General features: G+C 43.0%; 1 protein-coding gene and 1 pseudogene across 24 annotated transcripts in view; both read right to left on the reverse strand.

Moving 5' to 3' along the window:
* Window positions 1-18,094, reverse strand: part of LOC127668176 (apolipoprotein L3-like) — a 124,529-nt gene that overhangs the window by 58,760 nt on the left and 47,675 nt on the right. For 3 of the 24 annotated variants that reach the window (XR_007974018.1, XR_007974019.1, XM_052161641.1), the window contains exon 1: window positions 673-850. The exons of 10 other annotated variants lie outside the window; for them this stretch is intronic. Coding sequence is in view for 2 of the 14 variants with exons in the window: in XM_052161641.1 (XP_052017601.1) it covers window positions 673-835 (163 nt within the window). In the remaining 12 variants the exon portion in view is untranslated. Of the gene's footprint in view, window positions 1-127; window positions 335-383; window positions 653-672; window positions 851-18,094 lie in introns of those variants that run through there. 11 more of the 24 variants (XM_052161667.1, XM_052161651.1, XM_052161653.1 and 8 more) reach the window with 9 other exon arrangements.
* Window positions 1-18,094, reverse strand: part of LOC127668178 (apolipoprotein L3-like) — a 72,175-nt pseudogene that overhangs the window by 6,961 nt on the left and 47,120 nt on the right.

Raw genomic sequence — 18,094 nt, forward strand, 5'->3', positions numbered from 1 at the left:
CATTCTCTGTCTGTTACCTGCTTCCCCTCCACACCTGCCCACACAAGACAGCCTTGGCTTCACCCTCTGTCCTCCACAGGCTAGGCAGAGGCTAGGTGAGAACCAAGGAGTGTTGCCTCTCACCTACCTGTTAGGCCTTCTTGAGGCACTTTAGAACAGGCACTGTTATGCCTCAGTTTTTCCTCAGGGCTTAACGCTGCTTAGCCAGGCAAAGCTTTGCTGAAACCAATTAATTTTTCTGTACACTTTAATCAAAACCCCATTCTCTTTGGTTCAGTGAGCTCACCCCAAGACCAGCACTGCTAACTGCTCTGTGTTCAAGCCTCCTCCACTTTCTTTTTCTGTTCTGGAGCTATCCCAAATGAGCACAGACAAGGACTTACTTTTTTTGCATGGGGCTTCTAGTCATGTCTTAGGCCTCCATACATGGAGGGTCAGGCCCCAGGCAGTGTGGTGACACATCTGAGGGACTCCATGTCCCCTTCTGAGCACAGGGTAGAGGAGGAGAGAGGAGCAGGCAGGCCTCACTTGACTGAAAGTCCAGCCCTACAGCTGCCGAGCCTGTGACCATTGTCCATCTTCCCTGAGCTCACCCACACGCGGGGCTGTAACCCTTCCCCTCCAGAGCCACTGAGAGGATGAACATGTGGGGAGAGCATGTTCCCTGCTCACCAAGGAATCTTCCTGCAGCCCGTTTGGATGTGTCCCTGCTGTCCTCAGCTGTGTGGATCCAGTCACCAGCTGGCCCTCTGAGACACACCCAGACACAAGCTCTGGGCCTGATATACCCAGGGCCCGAAAGTGAAAGACAAATTTCTGGTTTGTGGCTCCTCATGATAAAATAACCCGCTGGGCATGCTGCCTGCCAGGTACCACCCTGCTGATCTGCCATGCACAGGAGCTGATAGGGTAACAAACAGCTTCTTTGGCTTGGGTAGGATAGAAACACAGTCAGAGATGAAGGTCAGTGATGAGGCTTGAGCTAAGCTTCAGTTTCCAAGGAAAAGGAACACATTTATTACTGAGATGGTAACAGATGCTTGGCCTTAAAAGGGGGACCTTGTTTTACCTGGATTTGTGGATAGGGACTGAACTTGGGACTTTCTACATTTGAGGGCTGGTGCCAGTCTTGCTCTCTCTCTCTCTCTCTCTTCCTCCACCTTCTCTCTGTCTCTCTCTCTCCCTCTCTTTCTCCTCTCCCTTTCTCCCTCTCTCTCTCTCTCCCCCTGAAATGTTTGGATTAGATATGAGCTCTCTATGACTTCTCCAACACCATGCCTGCCTGCTGCCATGCTCCCTGACATCATTCTCACAGAGAAACCTTATGAAATTGTAAGTGAGCCCCCAATTAAATGCTTTTATAAGTTGCCTTGTACCTGGTATCTTCTCACTGCAATAGAACAGAAACTAAGACACCTTGTAACACTTAAAATTTTCTATAGAAAGTGATCCCTTATTCCTGTCTTTTTCTGTGCATGTTCTATTGAAAAATAGGAAACAAAGTCTTTTCTAGGGACACACAGACATCAGACAAGGAACAACAGAGGCAGTTGGAAGATACAGAGAGAGAAGTAGATAGTTTAATGGGGCTTGCTCTTGGTTTAGTTGACTCTGAAGGCAAGATTTGGTTTGTTTGTTTGTTTGTTTGTTTGTTTTCAGAGACAAGGTTTCTGTGTGTAACTAGTCCAGGCTGTCCTGGGCTTGCTTTGTAGATCAGGCTGGCCTTAAACTCACAAAGGTCCATCTGTCTCTACCTCCTGAATGCTTGGATCAAAGTTGTGTCCCACCATGACCAGCTTGAGGGCAAGGCCCTTTAATGATGAGCTACCACCAGGCTTCACACTGAGACCTTGTCTTAGGCCAATGGAAGGGATCAGGGGAGTAACAGATGAAATTGCTGATGTTTCTCTCCATGCTGGACATTTCATGGCTGGAGTTTTGGTTCTGTATATTTTGTGGCTTTGCCAATTTATCAGTTAAGGTAAAAAAAAAATGCTGATTGGTGGGAAAAAGGGAACCTGGGGTGGACAACTGAACTGACATGTGAATAAAACACTGGGGTTTGGCATGAGAGAGCTGAGCTGTCTGGTGATCTTCAGAAAGCTGTCAGCTTGTACTCATGATTTGTTTTCAAGTCTGTGTTCCCTCAGAACCTCTCTAAAAGCTGAGGCTGGTCCTTGGTAACCTATAGTCTATCAGGTCTCCTCTAGATATAAAATTAATCAGAACAAAGGTCCTCTGAACCGGTTTAAGTACATCCTTAGTGTGTCTTTCTGATGTGCCAATCAGGAGAAATGGGAGGAGAGAAGTTTGATTTTCACTGTGATGGAAAAGCTGGAGTTACCCCTCAGAATTGGAGCCAATCAGAGGTCAGCAAAGGGCAGGCTCTTTGTTCCTTTCTCTCTGTGGCCTTGGCTGTCTGGAAATTGAAACCCAGTGTGCTGGCTATTCTAGGCTGTCAACATTCTGGAATTAACTAAACCTGAAAGGAGGGGCGCACCTGTGAGGGACTTACAAATTTTGAAGTGTAAATATCTTTTTCTAATTTAAATCTTTGAGGTGTAAGTCATACATTTAATCCAGTTCTTGAGGCAGAAAGATACAACTTCAATCCAGATCTTTTGAGCAGGGAAAATCCACTTCTACTCTGGGCCATGCTTCTTACTGGAAGCCTGCACAGGACATGGAAGAAGGAAGCGTTTGTTGTTTGCCTGCTTGCTCTCATCTTGTTAGCAAGCTCATTCTTTCTCTGGCAATTCAGGCTCAGAGTCCCTTCACCGTGGTGGTCTGCACGGGGATTCCTTTCCCACCCTTGGGATGGGCAGGCCTCTACTTCAGCCGCCAGGTAAAACCATTCCCTAGACACTGCACCTTCTGTCCTCTGCTCACCACCCATAACTGTGCATGGTCATGGGTCTGGCTCTCCTGAATTAGCTATAGAACTCCAACCCTCCTCCCAACAACTTCTGGCCTCAGAAACCCATCCCCAGGCTCCCAGGCTTACAGACCGAGGAAGACAATCAGTGCAGTGACAGGGAAGCCTCTTGCCTGAACTCAGCTCAAACTATTCAGTGATGTGTTCAGTACACTGGAGGGTTTAGGTCTCATTTACATACACGTCCTACTTATAGGAAGGCTAGACCCAGCGTCCACAGACTAGACTCCCAACAGACATGCCCACTTAGACATTGACCAGCCACCAAAAAGAAACTCGGAGCTTCAGACATCCGTTCACCAAGACACCCACCAACCACTAAACTGACCGTCTGAGCGACCTACCATCCCGGGGAACCTGGCACACTATAGCTTGCTCTCTTTGGCCCCTCAGCTCTCTCCACTTCACTGGGGTTGTGTTTACTTAGACCCTGTGCAGGACTGTCTCTGTGAATTTAAAGTCAGTCTGGTCTACAAAGTGAGTTTCGAGACAGAACAACATGGAGAAATTCTGTCTTAAAAAATACGTACCTATACATGTATATATGGATGGATAGATAGATAGATAGATAGATAGAGATAGAGATAGATAGAGAAAGTAAAAAAGAAAAGAAAAGGCACAAACAAAAGAGATATCCACCCAGCAGCCAGAGACTATTGTGGATGCCCACAAGTGCTTGCTGACAGGAGCCAGATATAGCTGTCACCTGGAAGGTTCTGCTAGTACATGACAAATACAGAGGGGGAATCTCTCAGCCAGCCATTGAACTGAGCACAGGAACCCCAATGGATGAGATAGAGAAAGGACCAAAGGAACTGAAGGGTTGTGCAGTGCCATAGGAGGAACAATATGAGTCACCAAGTACTCCCAGAGCTCTCAGGGACAAAACCATCATCACAAGAGTACACTTGAAGTTACTCATGGTTCCAGACACATTAGCAGCAGAGGATGATATTGTTAGACACTGAATCGGGGAGAGGCCCTTGGTCCTGGAAAGACTTAATACCATAGTGTAGAGAAATAGCTGGACAGGAAGGGGGGAGGTTGCTTGGGGAAGGGGAGATGGGATTTGGGAGGAGTGGGGAACCAGGAAAGGGGACAACATTTGAAGTGTAAATAAAGAATATACCTAATTTAAAAATGGAAACAAACAAACAAAAAAGCAAATCTTGAAAAAGATAGTAGATTCTGAGTCCTTTTTCTTCTACAGAGGATGCTACGAGGGACTTCTGTCTCAACAGCCATCTCTCTCTCCAGCACTTTTTGAATTTGTTGTCTGTGGCAGCATCTCATGGAATCTAGTCAACCTTGACTCGTTGTACAGATGACAATGATCTTGAACTCCTGGTCCTCCTGAATCTCTCTTACTAGAGCTGGGATTTCAAGAGAGTGTGAAGCTACCCTGGGCTTATGAGATCCTACCTGGCACAAATAATAAAATCTGGAGGCTGGGGTCGTATCTCTGAGGGTATATGGCTTACCTACTATTAACAGCCCTGGCTTTGATTCCCCAGCACCAAATGACAGCAGCAGGAGGAACTGATAATCAAGGCCATCCTCAGCTACATAGCAAGTTGAAGGCTAGCCTGAGCACCACGAGATCACTGGCCAGAGGTACTGGGCATGGGAGGGACAAATGTCATGACTGTGTGTGTGTGTGACCACAGGAGGATCACTGCCCTCAAGTGTATCCAATGTCTTCCTGTGGCCTGAGGCCCACATTGCGCTTGCCTCAAATGTCCTTTTATAAGCTTGAAGGTGCTCAGCAGGAACCTATAAATAAGCAAGGAAGTTTCAGAGAAAACTTATTTTACACCTGTTTTCAAGGTGGAACCTGAAATTCTCCAGCTGCCCAATAAAACAGCCAGGATTGAACTTCCATTATAGTAAGCATCCAATAGAAACAGAAAGCTCAGCCTGGGAGGCAGGTCCTACCTGGTTGCCCCAGTAATCTCCAGTGAATTGTGTAGAGCTGAGAACTTTCCTTGGGCCTGGGATGTAGGCTCCAGGTACCTACTGGGAATGTTGGAGGGTGGCAGGGAGAAGGCAGTTGAGGAACATGGGTAAATGATGGGGCAGACCGGGCATGCTAAAATCAGATAGTGTGGAGTCCACAGGAAGGAAGGGTTCCCACAGAGAAGCTATTCTAAGAGGACCAGAAAACAATTCCAAAGGCTAGGAAGGCTGCTGGAGTAAAAATAAAAACTGGAAGTCAAATCATGGGTACAAGCTGACAGTTTTCTGAAGATCACCAGACAGCTCAGCTCTCACTAACCAAACCCCAGTATTTTATCCAAATATCAATTCAGTCGTACACCTCAGGTTCTATTTTGATTGTCCCACCAATGCACTTTTTAAAAAAAAAACTTAGCCCCTTGTCTCCTAAAAAGAAGCAACATTTTTCTTAACATTGCAAGTGAATTCAGAGATCTGCCTGCCTGCTTTTGTAAGCACAGACAATAAGCTATAAGGGTGGGATCCAGCCCTGAGATCACCATCCCCACCACACCTGAGCATAAATTCACTCTGTCCCAGTCTGATATTGAACTCAGGAACCTGCCTGCCTTTGTATCTTTCTGACAAGCTGGCTCATAGAGCATCTGAATCTGTTCTTTTTGGTCTATAAAGTGCTCATATAATTCATGCTGTATCCTTACATTTTGCATAGTTGAGAAATTAGATATTTTTGAACTTAAGTTTTCAGAGTTCTTTCCCACAGCCTTAATGGCTATCCTGAAGTTTCCAGTTTTCTACCGTTTTTTCTGTGGAATCTAGACCCATGTCTCCTGGACTCTTGCTCTTTCTAATCATCATGGAGTCATTAACCTTAACATGGAAGACATTTCCCAAAGAAGGAACATGAACATATGCACATTATTATACAAGCAAGACTTATTCCCACAGCAGCTGTCAATGCTCATGGAGGCCCACACCCTTCTGTCCCTGCTCCAGGGGCAGAAAAACATGTCACACTATCCCTTTTGTATGGCCACGCAGGACTTGGCATAATCATGTGGTACATTCTCCTCCCCAGCCATTGTTCCACCAGAGATTTATCTGGGCAGAAGTGGAAAGGAAGATGCTGCACTCAGAGTTGAAAAGACGGACAGGAAGAGACAGTGGTGCTACATGCCTTTAAATCCACATAAGGATCTGCAGGTCAAGGACTAGTATCTTTCTCCATGCTGTTGTTTGGCTTTGGCACCAGGGTGATACTGGTTCATGTACTATGTTGTAAGCATTCTCTTCTCTTGTTGCATTAGAAAGGACTGGTTGTGTGTATGTGTATGTGTTTGTGTGTATGTGTGTGTGCATATTCATGTGTGTGTATACAAATCTATGCCCAGGTTTGAATGAACAAAAGGTTCAGCTGTGTGTGGAAGACAGAGGTAGCTGCCAAGTTTCTTCCTCAGTCACTGTCCATATTATTTTTTATTTTGAAAAAGGGACTCACTAAGTAGCCCTTCATGGTCTGGAACTCACTATGTAGATCAGAATGGCCTCAAATTCACAGAGACATGCATGCCTTACTAAATCTAAAGCTTGCTGCTATAGATAGACTTGCTGGCCAGTGAGTCCTGGGGATCTTCTGTGTATACAGATCCCCAGCAATGGGATTACAGGCATGTGCTTCCAAACCCAGATATTTATATGTATGTTAGGATCCTAACTCAGACCTTCATGCTTGCCCAGCACACACTATCCCTACGGAGTCATCTCACAGAGTTCCCTCATTTGTTTAGATATTATGTATAATAGCTTATGATATTTCCCCTGATTTGTTGATGTTGTTTCTTTGTTTTTTCAGACAGGGTTTCTCTGTGTAACAGGGCTGGCTGTCCTGGATCACAATTGGTAGACCAGGCTAGCCTCAAACTCACAGAGATCACCTGTCTCCACTTGCTGAGATTAGAGGCATTTTTCATCATTGCCCAGCCCCTGATCCTACTTATAAGAAAAAAAAGTATTTATTCATTATGTGTATGGATGTTTTGCTTACATGTGTGTCTGTATAGCACAAACACACAGTGTCTATGCAGGCCAGGGGAGAGCATAAGAACCATATGAATACTGATCCCAGTTAAGCAAGAATAGTTTGTGAAACACACACCCCCAAGGCTGGTTGATCAGGGACATAAAAAAGGATTCAAGAATCTAATTGTGATCTCAGTATTTCCTTGGGCAGGCTTTTATAGGAAAAAAAAACAAGTTTAAAAGTACAAAAGGCAAGGATGGAGGAAGAACCATATTTTCGCGATCCAGAAAAAGAATTCTCAGGTGACTTTTAGGCTGATTGGTCCTAAGTGAGGTAAGGGGTGGTGGATAGGTTGTGGGCAGGGGAGTTTCAGAGCACTGAGATAACAGAGCATACAACCACAGTTTAGGAGAATTTTTTCAGTGTCTGCTATGTATAATTACTTCTGGGAAGCAGAATCTGAGAACCTGAAATTAATATCACCATTTAAGCAAAATGGAGACAAAAAAACAAAATGCTACAGACATTGTAAAAGGATGAGATCTCAACAGTAAGCACCCACCACATAGTGTTCCTCCAAATAGTGAGCAAATCAAAAGTTGATTAAAGGAAATGTGGAGCAGGGATTGGTGGAGTCCAGCAGTGTTGAGCATTAGCACTAGGTCAGTTAGAAGAAGAGTAGAAGGGGCTTTACCTCACCATGGCAACTGCCCAAGCCATACAAAGTTCCCTCTGCCCAGGGGCAAATGTGTAGAGAGATGGAGACTCCCCATGTTCAGGTCTGGGCATTTCTGCTTAGAAATGTGAAGTCTTTCTAGGAGTAGACACTGTAATCCCAGAACTTGGACGGATGAGGCAAGAAGATCATGGGTTCAAGGTCAGCCTAGGCTACAAAGTTAGACTCTGTCTCAAAGAAAGAAATGAAAAACCATAACTCTCCAACCAGACCTTTGAAACCTTGGACTCTGTGACACTGAGCACAGTGTAGGACTCAATTAAGGACCCAATCAACACTCTAAAGATCACAGCTTTCTCCAGTCATAATGGCACATACCTCTATCCTCAGAATCCAGGTGGCAGCAGGAAGCAACAGCGGATCTCTGAGTTCTAGGCCCGCCTAGTCTTTGTATCAAGTTCCAGGCCAGCAAGAACTTCATAGAGAGACCCTGTTGCAAAATGACAAAATAAACAAACAGAATGGACCAGAGGAGTGTGTTGTGGAGGATGCAGGGGGCATCCTAGAGGAAGCAGGGCATGATGATCCCAGATGCAGAACCTGGGCTTGAGACAGAAGAAGCCACATAGGCAGATATCCAGGTGCCAGACATGGTGGACACAGCAGCACCACTGTCTGCACAAGGGAACCAGGGTGAGGGGCAGCTGAGGTGGAGGAGGAAGGAGAAGCTTCCTGCTGGACACTGTGAGTGGGCAGACCAGGGTCACTCTCAGGGTCACTTACAGGGTGATCTATGGAGTGACCTTCAATCTGTGAGGCATGTCTTTCTTCATCGGTCCACAGAGAACTCCAAAGTGTCATGAACTAAGAAACATTTGGGATGTGGAGCAAAGGTTATTCCCTCATGTGGGTCACCCAGGAGGGTGGGATGTGGTGGTTCCCTAGAGGTGGCTTCGTCTGACTCTGCTGGAAAAGGTGAGACTTTCACTTTTAGTTGCTGAGTATAATGGGCAGGCAGGTGATTCCTACTGGCATCCTGTTGTGCAGTTTGTGAGCTAATACACACTGGAAGGACAGCTGTGATCCCTTTCACCTCAGCCATGGGAAGATTTCTTTGTATTTTAGGAACCTCTTGAGCGCCCCTACCTACTCATCCTCCCTGTAACTCTTGAAGACAAAGATGATCAAGGTCAGACATCAAGTCAGGATACAGTCTAGACTTGCAACCATGTTGGGCTCTGACTGTCCCTCTCTCTTTCTCTGCCATAAGTGAAGGGACTCTGATCAGCTTGTGCATGGTAAGACTGGCTCATCAGTCCTCACCCATCTCCACAATTCCCCCTTCTTGCTAAATATTATTAGATTGTATTCCTGAAATGAGTTCTCAAGGTCTATTCCCTTACACAGCAAATCTCTCCTCTTGAGGCTGACCACCAAGATCCAGCTATCAAAGTATTGAAGTCCAGTAATAAAACCCTCTTTGGCTCACCTATTTAACATGCACAATTAAAATTAAATACCTCATACAAGCACAAGGTTTCACCTGTACCTCTATAAACCAACATCTGCCTATAGCCATGTCTGTCTCCTCACTGTTCAGTGGCCATCCAGAGTCAGGCTTTGTCCCACCATAGGACTAACACTTGTTCCCCCCCCTCTGTTGTTCTATTCCCCATTCTCCCCACATCCTCTATCTCCTCCTTTTGTCTCTCATCCATGCCCTTGTTCTCCTGGGGACAAATAAATCTCCTTTGTGCAGATAATTGGTCTTGGGGGTACTGAGTCAATACTTTTCTTTTCAATAACCACAAGAAAGGATAGAGGCCTCTCACATGATATCACCAAGCTTCCCAGAGCTCTGATCAAGTGGGAGAGTGCCTAAGACCTCAGCAGCAGGCTCAGGGCTGAAGGGGACTGTTGTAGTTCAGCACTCTCAATACCCTGCAGGTCATGTGCTTTGGGCACCTGGCGGTGGCCCTGGGTAATTTTTGCTGACAAAATCAGTTATGAAATAATGACTTGTGAGATGCTAGGTGCCCAGGAGTTGTGACACTGTGTCTCTGAGCATGACTCTGTGTGAGCTCTTAGGGGAACCTGGGTCATGTTAAGATTCGCTGAAGCAGGCTGGGTAGGCAGGTGGCAGCCTTGTTCCTCTGGGCCTGTCCTGTTCTCTGCCCAGCCTATGAGGGTTTGAGAAAGGAGACAGGTTGTCCTGTTTCTGGGTGGGTAGGGGATCTGTGTGGGTCACAGAAAGACACATTGAACAATCACATATTCAACACTGTAAATACTTTAATCAGAAAGTCAAAGGTCAGACCACAATGGGGGTAGAGGAAATGAAGTCTGTCTCTGTAACAGTCCTAGATTATCTTTTTAATCTGTAATTTTTCCTTAAATAAAGCTGTGTCCTCAGAAGCTAGTAGCTCCATCTCCCTTCGACCCCTCCTTCCTCCTCCGCCACTACCTGCCCCTTTCTGCTCCAATGTGGTAGAACCACATTTCCTGATACTTTCTAGAGAACCAGCAGCACCCAGGGCATTCGGTAAGAACCACCCCCACCTCTGGAGGCCCAGAGCCGCTGGCTGGGACTCATTACCCAGAAACCACCAAAACCTGCCTTCCCTCCAGATTTCCACTCCCATTCTGTCTCTCTACCCCTCCCTTCTCCTCGGCCACTGCCTGCCCTGTTCAGCTCTGATGTGGTAAAACCCTGCCAGTTCTGCCCATTTCCTGATACTTTCTAGAGAACCAGCAGCATGCAGGGCATTTCACCTTTGTCAGGTCTGCCACAGGGAAGACCCCATCTCCTGATACTTCCTGGAGAACCAGCTCTATGCAGGGCATTTGAGAGAAAGGGAATCCCAGGAGTAAAGATACACAGGCCTGCAGGACAGAGAAGCCACAGTCAGAGACAGCAAGACCAGCTAACACCAGAGATAACTAGATGGCCAAAGACAAATGCAAGATCACTACCAACAGAAGTGGGGGGGGGGCTAGAAAAGGGGAAACTATTGGAAATGTAAATAAAAAATATATTGAATAAAAAAATGTAAAAAAAGAAAGATAAAAGAAAAAAAAAGAAAGAAACCTAGGCAACATGGCACCATCAGAACCCAGTTCTCTCACAACAGAAAATCCTGGATACTCCATCACACTGGAAAAGCAAGAGCTGGATTCCAAATCACATTTCATGATGCTGATAGAGGATTTCAAGAAGGACATAAATAACTCCCTTAAAGAAATACAGGAGAACATGGGTTAACAGGTAGAAGCTTTTAAAGAGGAAATATAAAAATCCCATAAAGAAATACAGGAGAATATGGGTCAACAGGTAAAAGCCCTTAAAGAGGAAACACAAAAATCCAATAAGGAATTATGGGAGAACATGAGTCAACACGCAGAAGTCCTTAAAGAGGAAACACAAAAATCCATTAAAGAAACACCGGAGAACATGGGTCATCAGGTGGAAGCCCTTAAAGTGAAAGCACAAAAATCCCTTAAAGAATTTCAGGTAAATGTAAACCAACAAGTGAAGGAACTGAACAAAACTATCCAGGATCTAAAAATAGAAGTAGAAACAATAAAGAAAGTACAAAGTGAGACATCTCTGGAGATAGAAAACCTTGGAAAGAACTCATGAGTCATAGATGCAAGCATCAACAACAGAATACAAGAAAGAATCTCAGATGCTGAAGCTACCATAGAAAACATTGACTCAACAATCAAAGAAAATGCAATATGCATAAATCTCCTAACTTAAAGCATCCAGGAAATCCAGGACACAATGAGAAGACCAAGCCTAAGGATAATAGGTATAGAAGAGAGCGAGGATTTACATCTTAAAGGACCAGTAAATATCTTCAACAAAATTATAGAAGAAACTTCCCTAAACTAAAGAAAGAGATGCCCATGAACATACAAGAAGCCTACAGAACTCCAAACAGACTAGACCAGAGCAGAAAATCCTCCCATTACATAATAATTAAAACATCAAATACACTAAACTAAGAAAGAATATTAAAAGCAGTAAGGGAAAAGGGGCAAGTAACATATAAAGGCAGATCTGTCAGAATTACACCAGACTTCTCTCCAGAGACTATGAAAGCTAGAAGATCCTAGGCAGATGTCATAATACTCTAAGAGAACATAAATGTCAGCCCAGACTACTATACCCAGCAAAACTCTCAATTACCATAGATGGAAAAAACAAGACATTCCATGACAAAAGCAAATTTATGCAATATCTTTCCACAAATCCATCCCTACAAAGGATAATGGGTGAAAAATACCAACACAAGGCAGGAAATGACATGCTAGAAAAAGCGATAAAGCAATCTTCTTTCAACAAACCCAAAAGAAGATAGCTACACAAACAGAATGTCACCTTTAACAAAGAAGATAACAGTAAGCAACAATCACTTTTCCTTAATACCTCTTAACATCAATGGTCTCAATTTCCCCAGTAAAAAGACATAGACTAACAAACTGGATACATAAACATGACCCAACATTTTGCTGCATACAAGAAACCCACCTCAGACACAAAGACAGTCACTACTTCAGAGTCAAAGGTTGGAAAACAATTTTCTAAGCAAATGGTCCCAAGAAACAAGCTAGAGTGACCATTCTTATATCAGATAAAATTGACTTTCAACCAAAAGTTGTCAAAAAATATGAGGGACACTTCATAATGGTCAAAGGAAAAATCTTCCAAGATGAATTCTCAATTCTGAACATCTATGCTATGAACACAAGGGCACCCACATTCATAAAAGAAACTTTACTAAAGTTCAAAGTACACATTGCACCCCAAACAATAAAAGTGAGAAACTTCAACACCATACTCTCAACAATGGACAAATCATGGAAACAGAAACTAAACTGAGACACAGTGAACTAACTGAAGTCATGGACCAAATGGATCTAACAGATGTTTATAGAACATTCCATCCTTAAACAAAAGAATGTACCTTCTTCTCAGCACCTCATGGTACCTTCTCTAAAATTGACCATATAATTGGTCACAAAACAGGCCTCAACAGATACACAAATATTGAAATTATTCCATACACCTTATCAGATCACCACAGCCTGAAACTGGTCTTAAGTTCAAACAAAAACAATGGAAAACACATATGCATGTGGACTTTGAACAATGCTCTTCTCAATGATAGCTTGGTAATGGAAGAAATAAAGAAATTAAAGACTTTTAGAATTTAATGAAGATATATCATACCAAAACTTATAAGACACAATGAAAGCAGTGCTAAGAGGAAAGCTCATAGCTCTGAGTGACTCCAAAAAAAAAAAAAAAAAAAAGGAGAAAAAGCTCACATTAACAGCTTGACAGTGTACCTGAAAGCTTTAGAACAAAAAGAAACAAATACACAAAAAAGGAGTAGACGGCAAGAAATAATCAAACTCAGGGCTGAAATCAACCAAATAGAAACAAAAAGAACTATACAAAGAATCAACAAAACTAGGTGCTGGTTCTTTGAGGAAATCAACAAGATAAATAAACTCTTAGCCAGACTATCCAGAGAGCACAGAGGCACTATCCATATTAATAAAATCAGAAATGAAAAGGGAGAAACAACAACAGAAACTGAGGAAATTTAAAAAAGCATCAGATCCTACTACAAGAGCTTATACTCAACAAAGTTTGAACATCTGAATGAAATGGACAGCTTTCTAGATACATACCCGGTCCCAATGTTAAAACAGGATCAGATTAACCATCTACATTGTCCCATAAGTCCTGGGGAAATAGAAGCAGTTGTTAATAGTCTCTCATCAAAAAAAAAAAAAAAAAAAAAAAAAAAAAAAAAGTCCAGGACCAGATGAATTTAGTGGGGAATTCTATCAGATCTCCAAAGAAGACGTAATCCCGATACTCTTCAAACTATTCCACAAAATAGAAGCTTAGGGGACAGCAGATGCAGGAGAGGATGTGGGAAAAGAGGAACACTTCTCCATTGTTGGTGGGATTGCAAGCTGGTAAAATCTGGACTCCGGAAATCGGTTTGGAGATTCCTCAGAAAACTGGACAAAGTACTACCTGAGGACCCAGCTATACCACTCTTGGGCATATAGCCAGAAAATGCTCCAACATGCAATAAGGACACATGCTTCACTGTGTTCATGGAGCCTTACTTATAATAGCCAGAAGCTGGAAAGAACACAGATGTCCTTCAACAGAGAAATGGATACAGAAATTGTGGTATATATACACAATGGAGTACTATTAAGCTATTAAAAACAATGAATTCATGAAATCCTAAGGCAAATGGATGGAACTACAAAGTGTCATCCTGAGCAAGGTAACCCAAACACAAAAGAACACAAATGGTGGATGGAGCTGGAGAACATCATCCTAAATGAGGTAACCCATGCTCAAAAGAACACTCATGGTATGCACTCACTAATAAGCGGTTATCAGCCTAAAAGCTTGGAATACTACTCAAGACACAATCCACATATCAAATTATGTCCAAGAAGAAGGAAGTAGTTGCCCCTGGTTCTGGAAAGGCTCAGTACAGCAGTGTAGGGGAATACCAGAACAGGGAAGTGGGCAGGGATGGATGGGGGAACGGGGAGGGAAGAGGGCTTATGGGATTTTCAGGGAGGGGGGAGCCAGGAAAGGGGAAATTACTTGAAATGTAAATGAAGAGTATATGGGGGGGGGGGGAAGAACACGAATGGTTTGCACTCACTGATAAGTGGATGCTAGCCCAAAAGCTCAAAATAAACAAGTTACAATTCACAGACCATAGGAAGCTCAAAAAGGAGGAAGACCGATGTAGGGGTGCTTTGGTTCCTCTGAGAAAAGGAACAAAATACTCACAGGAGCAATAAAGGAGACAAAGTGTGGAGCAGAGACTGAAGGAAAGGTCACACAGAGACTTCCCTTCCCTACCCTTCCCTACCCATCCTATAAACAATCACCAAACCCTGACATGGACAACAAGAAGTGCATACCAAAAGGAGTATGTCATGGTTGTTTCTGAAAGGGCCCTGTCAGAGCCTTACACATAGAGAGGCAGATGCTAGCAGCCAACCATTGGATTGGGCATGGGGTCCCCAGTGGAGGAGTTGGAGGGTGGTCCAGAGGAGCTGAAAGGGTTTACAGCCATATGGGAAGAACAAAGATGTCGGCCACCTAGCCGCCCCAGGACTCCCAGGGACTAAACCATCAACCAAGGGGCACACATGGTTCCAGCCAAAAATGTGGCAGAGCAATGCCTTGTCGGGCATCAGTGGGAGGAGTGGTCCTTGGTCTGGTGAAGGCTTAATAGATGCCCAAACAAAGGAAAATCCAGGGGGAAGGGGAAGTGGGCTGGGGGAGGGGCATATATTTGGAGGCAGGGGTTGGGAGGGATGTTGGGGGTTTTCAGGAGAGGGGAAACCAGGAAAGGTTTTAGCATTTGAAATGTAAATAAAGATTATATTCAATAAACATTAAAAAAAAGAAAGAAAGAAAAGTTACATTTTGGTTCATACTGGCTAAATTCAAATTACCTTCAATTATTCTGTTTCTTTCCAGTAACTTTTTCTTTGACTTAGAGAGAGAGAGAGAGAGAGAGAGAGAGAGAGAGAGAGAGAGAGAGAGAGAGAGAGATTTTGATGAGTCCTTTCTCTGACCTTGAGGATTATATGGAATTCCCGTTGTATGTTCTATACCCCATTGAATGCAAAACTTTGCAAAAGCTTGAGAAGTATATGCTGGAGCATTATCAGTTTTAATTCTTTTTGGGACACCTAAGGAGGAGAAGCATGTAATAAGATGTTGTATGACATCTTTCATAGCCTCCCTGGTTCTTGTAGTGGCCATGACCACAGGAGAATAGCTATCTATAGTAACATGTACATAGCTCAACTTTCCAAATTCTGGGATATGAGTTACATCCATTTACCACAAAACTTGAGCCTTAAGGCCCCTTGGAGTAACTCCCATTTTTAATGGATGATATACATCAGGACAATGTTCACAGTCCTTCCCAATTTGCCTAGCCTGTTCTCGTGTCTAATTGAACATCCTTCTCAAGGCCAATGCATTCTGATGATGTAAAGCATGACTTTCAAATGCTTGTTCAACCACACTAGCAATCAAGTGTTCTTTTGTCAACAAACCTGCCATAGCATTTCCTAAAGCCAATGGACCTGGCAGGCCAGTATTTCTTCTGATATGTCCCATAATTTTTTTTTCTTTTTCTTGATTGAATTATATTTTGCAACTGAAGCAAGAGTGATATAATTTTGCATTACCAAATAAATATAAGAGCTGTCTCTATATCTGGAAATAAACGAACTATATATTTTGAATCTGTATAAAGGTTAAACTCTTCAGGTATATGTTCAAGAGCAGTAATAACTGCAATAAGTTCTGCCTGCTCTGCAGAAATTTCTTTTGCCTTTTTAATAATCACAGATCTATCTTTTATATAGACAGCTGAAATTCCATTGGATGACCCATCTGTAAATACCAAGAAGGCATTGGAAATAGGTTCCAATGCTATCTAAGAAAGAAAGATTATTACTGTTTTTTCTACAAACTTTCATATAGGGTGTTGAGGTACATGATATTTAATTTGTCACATATAATGAGCTAATGCAATTCTCCAATCATCTGCAGTTTGAAGTAAATACTCCAATTCTTCCTTATTATTGGGAATAACAATTTCATGCATTTCTTTGCCAAATAGTTCCCTGGATCTTAACCTTCCTTTAATAATTAATTGACTACACATAAAAGGATAAGAAGATACCATTTTTACTTGAGTATGAGGAAGATAAGTTCATTCCAATACACCTTCTTGCCATAAACATGCAGTAGGGGTATAAGATGTTTTAAGTATAATAAGGGACTGTGTTTTTAGATAGTTTATCTGTTTTACTTTAACAGCTTGCATCTTTTGTTCTATAATTCTAATTGTTTTAAGGCTTCTTTTGTAAGCTGTCTTTTAGATTTAGGATCAGGATCTCCTTTAAGAATTTCAAATAAATGATGCAATTATCCAGTGGTAATTTTTAGATAAGGTCTAATCCAATTAATAGTTTGCAATAATTTTTGAAAAATTTTAAGTGTCTTTAATTTATCAATACTAAGTTGCAATTTTTGAGATATAATGTATTCATTCATTATGAATTGTTTTTCCCAAATAATTTATTGGCTTCTTATGTTGAATTTTATCTGGGGCCATAATTAGTCCATGCTTGATCAATGTACTCCCTCATAAACAGAGAATATATACTCTTTGTCTACTGCAAGATCTAATCCTGCACTTCCTGATGTTGCTCTGGGTAAGCTTAAGATGTTAAAGTCAGGGGCCCGAGGATTCAGTTTACTTGTAGCTTCCTCTGTCTCCATATTTTGCCCTTTTTTTTTTTCTTTTTTCTTTTTCCAGAACAGAGGGCATGCCCCTCATCCCATTTTTGGTCTCCTTATCATTCAGAGGGGTTCCATCCTGTCTTAGTCAGGGTTTCTATTCCTGCACAAACATCATGACCAAGAAGCAAGTTGGGGAGGAAGGGGTTTATTGAGCTTACACTTTCACATTGCAGTTCATCACTAAAGGAAGTCAGGACTGGAACTCGGGCAGGTCAGGAGGCAGGAACTGATGCAGAGGCCATGGAGGGATGTTACTTACTGGCTTGCTTTCCCTGGCTTACTCAGCCTGCTCTCTTATAGAACCAAAGAGCACCAGCCCAGGGATGGCACCACCCACAAGGGGCCCTCCCCCCTTGATCACTAATTGAGAAAATGCCCCACAGCTGGATCTCATGGAGGCACTTCCCCAACTGAAGCTCCTTTCTCTGTGATAACTCCAGCCTGTGTCAAGTTGACACACGAAACTAGCCAGTACAATTGACCCCTTGTCAAGTTGACACACAAACACATCACTATTAAGCCTCAACCCTTACTTTCTTATTCCTCCCCAAGATCTAAATTACTTTAAAAGTCCCACAGTCTTTACATATTAAAAGTTCAATCACTTTAAAATGTCCAATATCATTAAAATTCAAAGTCTTTTTTAAAAATTCAAAGTCTCTTAACTGTGGGCTCCACTAAAATACTTTCTTCCTTCAAGAGGGAAACATCAGGGCACAGTCACAACCAAAAGCAAAACTCAAACTCCAATGGTTCAATGTCTGGGATCAAACTCACAATCTTCTGGGTCACCAAGGGCTTGGGTCACTTTTCCAGCTCTGCCCTTTGTAGCACACAGCTTGTCTTCTAGGCTCCAGCTGCCTGTACTCCACTGCTGCTGCTGTTCTTGGTGGTCATCGCATGGTACTCACATCTGCAAAACACTGTTATCTTCCAGTGTAATTAGGCTTTACCAATAGCCTCTCATAGGCTCTCTTCATGGTGACAAGCCTCTGCTCCTATGCATGACCCCTTCAAGTCCTGGGCCGTCAATTGCAACTGAGGCTGCACCTTCACCAATGGCCTTCCGTGGCCTCTCACTGTGCCAAGAGCCTCAGCTGCTCTTCATGACTCCTTCAT

Source organism: Apodemus sylvaticus, chromosome 17, assembly GCF_947179515.1.
Source record: "Apodemus sylvaticus chromosome 17, mApoSyl1.1, whole genome shotgun sequence".
NCBI lineage: Eukaryota > Metazoa > Chordata > Mammalia > Rodentia > Muridae > Apodemus > Apodemus sylvaticus.